The sequence below is a fragment of the Aplysia californica genome, unplaced genomic scaffold (genome assembly GCF_000002075.1).
Source record: "Aplysia californica isolate F4 #8 unplaced genomic scaffold, AplCal3.0 scaffold00017, whole genome shotgun sequence".
Classification (NCBI taxonomy): domain Eukaryota; kingdom Metazoa; phylum Mollusca; class Gastropoda; order Aplysiida; family Aplysiidae; genus Aplysia; species Aplysia californica.
The window spans coordinates 1,343,819-1,350,817 of NW_004797287.1; the positions used below are offsets into that span (position 1 = coordinate 1,343,819).

A 6,999-nucleotide genomic window follows, 5' to 3' on the forward strand; every position below is an offset into this window, starting at 1 on the left:
GCCAGCTTTTGGACAATTGCTTTGGAATACACCATGCAAATTTTCGAGAAAATCCGACAATAATAAGGCACTAGTCAGCGTGTTCAATGAAACCATGCACAAAAACGACTGGTTTTTCTTTGCTGAAGCTGTGCCATGGAGCCTGTTGGATATCGTTCAGTTATCAAGTTTTTACACTCTCAAGGAAAATCCTTGCCTCAGAACAGTGCGGCTTTGAAATCCTGCCACACCCAGCTTATTCACCAAACGTAACGCCTTCAAATTTTTTTGTTTGCTCATCTAAAAAAATTACTGAAAGGACGTTGTTTCCAAGACAATGAGCATGCCATTGAAGCAGTGGAAGACTGGTTAGGGCCCATACTGGGTCATTTTTTTCTCAAGGACTTTTGAAGGTCAAAGAGAGGTGGTAGAAATGAGTTGCTCTGCACGGTGTCTATGTAGAGAAATGAAAGTATGTTTGCCAAGTTGCAAAGCTCTATATTTATTCATAATAATATTTAGACCAAAGACTTCTTGAACCCTCTTCATACGTACAGTATACATCCCGTTGCTGTTACAACGGGGGAAAAAGGAGTACAGTACCTCCACTAGTCTTTACCCACTCTAATAAAGCAGTGTCAAACGGAAGTAACTATTTTTAATGCAGTAGAGATAAAATCCAGCTCACAGAAAAAAAAGGAAAGTCAAATCACTTGGCCAGAGAAAGCTGCAGCCAATGCAATTCCGGGGCTTCTGGGAGATTGCTTCCCTTAAAACAGTAAAAGGAAATAATTTTGGGCAGCCAAGCAAGAGAGTTTGAAAAAAAACAAGAAACAAAAAAACAAAACAAAAACACCAGAAACAAAACAAACAACACAAGCAAAATACACATGGAAACTAATAAAAAGATATTTGAGATCATCTGGAATGATAATTTTTCAATAAATGAAGGGCCTGCTTCAGGACATTCTTCACCTGAACAGAAAAAAAAGCCAAAAAACTATTATGTCCTGTGGGAATCAGACCAAATTTACACCTCATAAAAATAAGATTATGTCACACAACAGAATAAAAGTGCCTATGTAACATCATAGAAACACTTCATCTATAAGATATGTGGGAATGTTACTTTGTTCTGCCAAACTGAAATGCATTGTGCAGAAGGATAACAATAATAATAATAATAATGTCAATAATAATGATAAGAATGCAAAACTAACAACCAAATCACACATGGTATAAGAGTTTATAAAATAAATATTTCGCGTGTAAAGTAGTTCTAAAATCAGAAGGTAGTTGTGTGATATAACTGATATGTTGGAAGTAGTAACCCTGTTGACTTGCTGTGAAGCTAAAAGTTCTTTCAGAAAACAGTTCAGAAGCGAAAAATATGTCTTGAGACAAACTGAAGGGCATTATGCCTGAGACTTTGCCTATGCTCATTCATAATTTAAAACCTCTCTCTCTCTCTCTCTCTCTCTCTCTCTCCCTCTCTCTCTTTCTACTCCCTCCCCCTTTCTCTCAGTGAACCCACCTTTGCACGTCGAAATCTGTTAGGGTTGTTGCTATGACTACTTTTGTCTTTGTTGCAACCTTCTTCTCGCATCTGCCTCTCTTCCACCACATATCTCTCAAACGCCCTCCTCTCCTCCTCGTATCTACGACGACTCTCGAAGTTCGGACCCTCGATGATATCAGACCGCCTACGCCTGCCCGGGCTGCGGTGCTGTTTGCGACCCATATCCTGACTGCTGTTGACCCTCTTGACCCCTGACCCCATCGGGGTCCTCAACATAGAGTTTGTGGGGCTGCTGGTGGAGATGCGAGGTGCGGTGTAGCGTTGGGAAATACTGCTGTTCAGGCTGTTTGTGGTTGTGGTGGTGAGGCCCTCCGAGTCTATGACTGTTTGTTCCAGTTGTTGTAAGTTGGAGGCTGACCTTGAAGATAAAGTAGAGGATTCACCTTCATTAGTAATTGTGCAGTTGAGGTTCTCATTTGAGTCTTTCTCTCTCACTGGGTTATTAGAGTGGTGTTGAGTTGTCGGCGACTGATGGGTTTGTTGGCCTTGTGAGTCTGCAGGGGAGATAACCGGTGAGCAGGAACAGGATCCGGAACCTGTGTCCTGCGCGCGGGACGAAGAGTCAAAGTCGGGGGATGATTTCTCGCTCATTGTTTCTAGGGGTTGATTTCGTGGGCTGTGAAGAGGTGAGGCATCACACGTGCTTTCAACATCAGCGCTGATCTGCGAGGAGCGCTTACTACTACATGTAGCATCACTGCAGCCACCATCACAGCCGAAACAAACATCGTTAACGTTTGCATCTGCCCCCGGTGAATGTCTCTCCGAGCCTCCGCGGTTATTGGAAGGATCTCTCAACTGAGAGTCCTGCAGAAGCTGAGGGGGTCGTCGCGACACATTATTGTCAGTATGGCACAATTTCGCTTCCGTCTCTTCTGCTTCATCTTCGCTGCGATATTCCCTGATCGCTGTTCCGGGCCCAAGAAATTTAAAGGTACCTGGTTTGATATCAGCATGATCCGCTAGATGAAGTCCAGCTGGATTGAGAAGATCAGGAGTATCCTTCTCCCTGAATGCCTCTCGGGAGGGAGATTTGATAGGGGAGATAATGTCCTTGTTAGACCCGCGGCTATTGCTGCGGCGATGGCGAGACTTACGAGCCCGCATCTTGGTCGGTGACGGTTGTACGAGTTCTGAGCTGGTGGTCATACTTCCCTCTGTGTTCTTCATCGAATCCGGGCTGAGGAATAGGAGAAAAAGGACAGCTAGAATGATCGTTAACATTATGACTTCTACAAGTCAATTTATTGGTAGATGTAGTTTAAGCTCAAAGTCTAGCCAGACAGTCTGGCTCCATATTTATTTGATTTCACTAAAGTGAAAAAGGACAACAGAAAAGAAAAATGTGTGTTTAACTATTTCAGTATCTTTCGATTTTATTCCCTTTGACCCGTATTAAACTTGTTTTGTTGTGTTTTTTAATTTCCACCTAATTTGCAGTTAGCCACAAATAACAAAACAACAAAATTGCTTCGTCCATCAGAAAACACTGTTAGTTATCATATACTCGCTTATGCTTCAAGCAATTTTTACAAAGCATGAGATCCAACAGTATACACCCTGTAATATATGCACCACGTGAGCCCTACTTATAAAGTACTTCTTAGTGATCTGAAATAAACATTGGACTAAATATTGTTAACCAAGCCATTTTCCTGAGCTGCACTTGAAATTTTTGCATGAATTATTAGGAAAATTTGGTCAACGAGTACTTGATTTCACATATATTGAGTCTCTCACCACTTTGAACGACAAAAATGGGCCTATTTTGGAGGCAAAATATATCTCCCCCACTCACCCCACCTCCATATTATGTGCAAGATCATGTTATAGGTGAGTATATAAGGTACAATAATTTCAAGAAATATATCAAGCAACTTGTTAAGTGAGGAGGCAATAGATAAACTCCTGAGAGAATTTATAGTGGATGATTTTGTTGTAAATGAATTTCATTGTAAGTCTAACTCAAAGGTGCAAGTCCTTACGTTGTGACCTCTGAACCAGATCTGTGCGTTCTTTTCTTTCCGAGACGATCAAGTTTCTCTTGTGCTTTGATGATGGGTCTGACGATGCTCTTTCGACGTTTGTTGTACAAGGTAAGTTGTTGTTCCCGTCTGTGGAACAGTTAGCAAAGTGGTCATAAGGCACACTTGTGAAATAGTCAACAATACAGAGAGGAAATATCTGGTGACTCATAAAGCTATTTCAGACCTGGTTACATGTTTCTCATGAGGCAAACACTAAGTAAAAGTGACTGTGGATGCATTTTGCCCCAGTCAAAAAACTTTGATTATTACTTAGGAGGCAGGCTGCTTCAACTCTTGTTGTCAGGTCAGGACCAACCTGGGCTGAATGGGATGCATTGTCCCAGCAGAGAGACAGAGATACTTGACAAAAATTCTCCCCCCCCCCCTCGGGAATCAGTCTTCCAACTCCTACATACAATGAAGAAACCCCTAAATGCAACACCACGGATACCAGCAACTACAAAATAGGATGAAAAGGCTATATCAAAATATGTTTACCAAAAAAATAACGAAAGCAGAAAGTTGTAAAAATTGAGGATATATTAAATAACACAGATTTAAAAAAGAATAGAGCGATAGGAAAAGGAAGATCCTAGAGTAAGGAGACCCAGACAACACAAAAGTACTTTTCCACGGACACATACTTGATCAGTTCTCGTTCCCGCTTCTCCAGTTGTAGCATGCAAGCTGTCAGCTCCATGTACAGGTTATTCGCTCTCTCCAGTTTCCTCTCGTAATGTTCTCGCACGTCCTGGGCATGACTGCAATGTGGCATTTTTTAAAATATCAGGTGAAAAAAAGATTAACTGATTTGAAAAAAGAATGGGAAATTATATAGATTGAAAACACCCGTTGAGCAGGAACTTGCTCTACACAAATGCTATTTATTATCATTTAAGAGGTGGGACCTCTCAATTTAAGATAGGACAGAGTAGGAAGAGAGCCTTGAAAACTCAACAAACAAGCTCAAGAATGTCCCCATAAGGTATTTGAGGATTTGAACCAGGGATATCCTCACCCCAGCTAAAAATCTGATGTCTACTGACTCATCCCCTAGCCAGCACCTCATAAGTTAATGTATATCTCTAAAGAGAAATTTACCTAAAGCTGAAGTATTCTTTTCAACATTTTGTTAAGACTGAATTTTTATAAATACTCCAAACAAAATTAGACTGTTCGCTGTCACTTTCATACGAGTACTTTTAAGTGCAAAAAAACCCAGCTACACACCTGATAAGCACATTGAAGTTGAAGGTTTTAATCATAGCAAGATTTGAATTTTCCTTTTTTTCAGAAATATTCTTTGTTTCAGACTATTGTCTGTGGTAAAGAATCAAGTTATCTCCCTTAAAAATATCCTACAAGGAGGTTAGTGGGAAATCAGACCAAGTCGGAATAAGAAAACAAAAGTTCAAAACTTCAAGTCAGAATAAGAAAGCAAAAGTTCAAAAGTTCAAGACAACTTACCGCAACTCCTCCTTTCGCCTTTTGATGAGTTCCTCTTCCAGTTGAGGTAGATTTGAACCTTCAGCTTTCATTTTCTGGAAGTTTTCCCTGATCTCAGTTCTCCAGGTCATCTGGTATGTCAGATAAAAAAATGTAATGATAATGATAACAAGATTTTTTAAAAGGAGACCATAATGAATTATTTTACTATAAAACTACATCAAAGATCCAAGAATAGTTGTTTCTTTCTTGAAAGAGGCAAGAGAAAACAGATAAAAGCATAATGATAGTGGACAAAAACCATAGCGAACAGATTCTCTCAGAATAACAGATAGAGATGTATCGCACACCAAAAAAAAAAGCTTTCAAGTACAAAGTTTAAAACAAAAATCGAACATTATCTTTGGGTTCTTTTCAGCTGGTTCTTTTTCTTTACCACAATATGTTCCTTTATGTGAGGAAAATTTTCAGCACAAAAAATAAGTAAGTGTTCCATCAAGACCCCTGAACAGAGCTTGCACTCAGAAGCACAGAGTCTGAACTGCTCTAGGGAGTGTAGAACTCTTTCAAATTCTTGAGTCACTATATTAGTCATGTGACAACCCCAAATTTCTATGAATAAGCTATTGTGAGAAACCAGTAAGGATTCTGGGCTTTTCTATGTTGGCTATTTTTAGATCCCTACCTCACTTGAGTGAGTCATGAGCAAACAAGTCTATATTATCTTCTTTGACAAAATGGACAAAAATAATTAAAAGCACATCAGTATTTCAAAGACAGTCAAGGACAGAGACACATGAGCTGTGTGCAGAGTTCAACGCACCGTTGCATTTTACAGTTGTATGATTACCTCTCCTGATACTATTGCCATTACACTACTTCAGCATTTTTTTAAAAATTGACACAAACCCTAAAAAACATACGTAGGCCTACTTCACATCCACATTCAAAGTCACAGGCCAAGTCTTTCCCTAGCCAGATGTTTTCATAAAACTCCAATCTTGCTGGCAACCAAGCAGTACAAGAATTGAATCTCAGGCTAAGAACTCTGAGCTCATTTCTCCAGACGTATCCTTTAAGTTCTACAATATTGTGACTGTTTTCACTCCCACAGCTTCTTAGCCAAAAAATTTTAAATGATTAACTTCATCAAAACTGAACCAAAAATCAAAATTTCTGAAAAGAAAAAATCTCAGAGTGTAGAGTACCTGAGACTCTGCAAATGTCTCCCGCGTATAGTTGAGCAGTTCTGTTGATGCAATCTCCAGATGCATGAGAATCTGGCGGAAAGACGGCCGGTTTCGGGGCTTGGCACTCCTGCGTGAGAGAGGTCAACACAGTCATTGAAGCCATTAAAAGCATCAAACAAAATTAATTATAACATCCTCAACAACATTCTGTAGCCAGAGCATAAACATGTAAAAACAGGCTCAAATGGAGGTGTATTTTGTTGTTTTTTTTCAAGATGGAAACATTTTGCCATCCCCTTCTTCAACTGATGGACAAATAATCTTAGGCAGAGCTCTTCATCTTTACAAACAGCTTATAACTGCTCAAAACGATATGGCTCTAGTATTCTAGCTTTCTCCTAGCAATGGATTCCTTTGAAGAGTTTACACCAAACCAGTGAACAGTGTTTGATCGAAACTTTCAAGTTTAAGTTGTTCTGTACATCAACTTTCGTTCAGGTCTATAAAGCTCAGCTTATGATCTTGACTAGATTAAAAAGCAAATATGATCGCCAGCGGAGCAGGCTATGGATGAACCGCTCAAAGAAGAGGAGGTGCTCACCAGCACTGCCTCATGAGCAGCTTGAATCCCTCGGGGCAGGTGCCCGGCACAGGGAGGTGGAGACTGTTGCTGCCCACCCCCCAGATGATGGCGGAGGAGTCCACGTCTTTGTAGGGGACTTCTGCAGTCAGGAGCTCCCACAGGACAACGCCATATGACCTGGAGGATGTGTGTGTG

The 6,999-nt window shown here is 40.4% G+C and overlaps 1 protein-coding gene across 1 annotated transcript in view; it reads right to left on the reverse strand.

The window, feature by feature from the left end:
• Positions 1–864: 864 nt before the first annotated feature.
• LOC101864115 (mitogen-activated protein kinase kinase kinase 12) overlaps positions 865–6,999 on the reverse strand; it is a gene marked incomplete in the record, with an annotated part of 26,000 nt that continues 19,865 nt past the window's right edge. Inside the window, 6 exon segments of the mRNA XM_013086076.2 lie at positions 865–2,738; positions 3,544–3,672; positions 4,230–4,346; positions 5,053–5,162; positions 6,240–6,348; positions 6,823–6,981. Coding sequence (XP_012941530.1) covers positions 1,481–2,738; positions 3,544–3,672; positions 4,230–4,346; positions 5,053–5,162; positions 6,240–6,348; positions 6,823–6,981 — 1,882 coding nt within the window.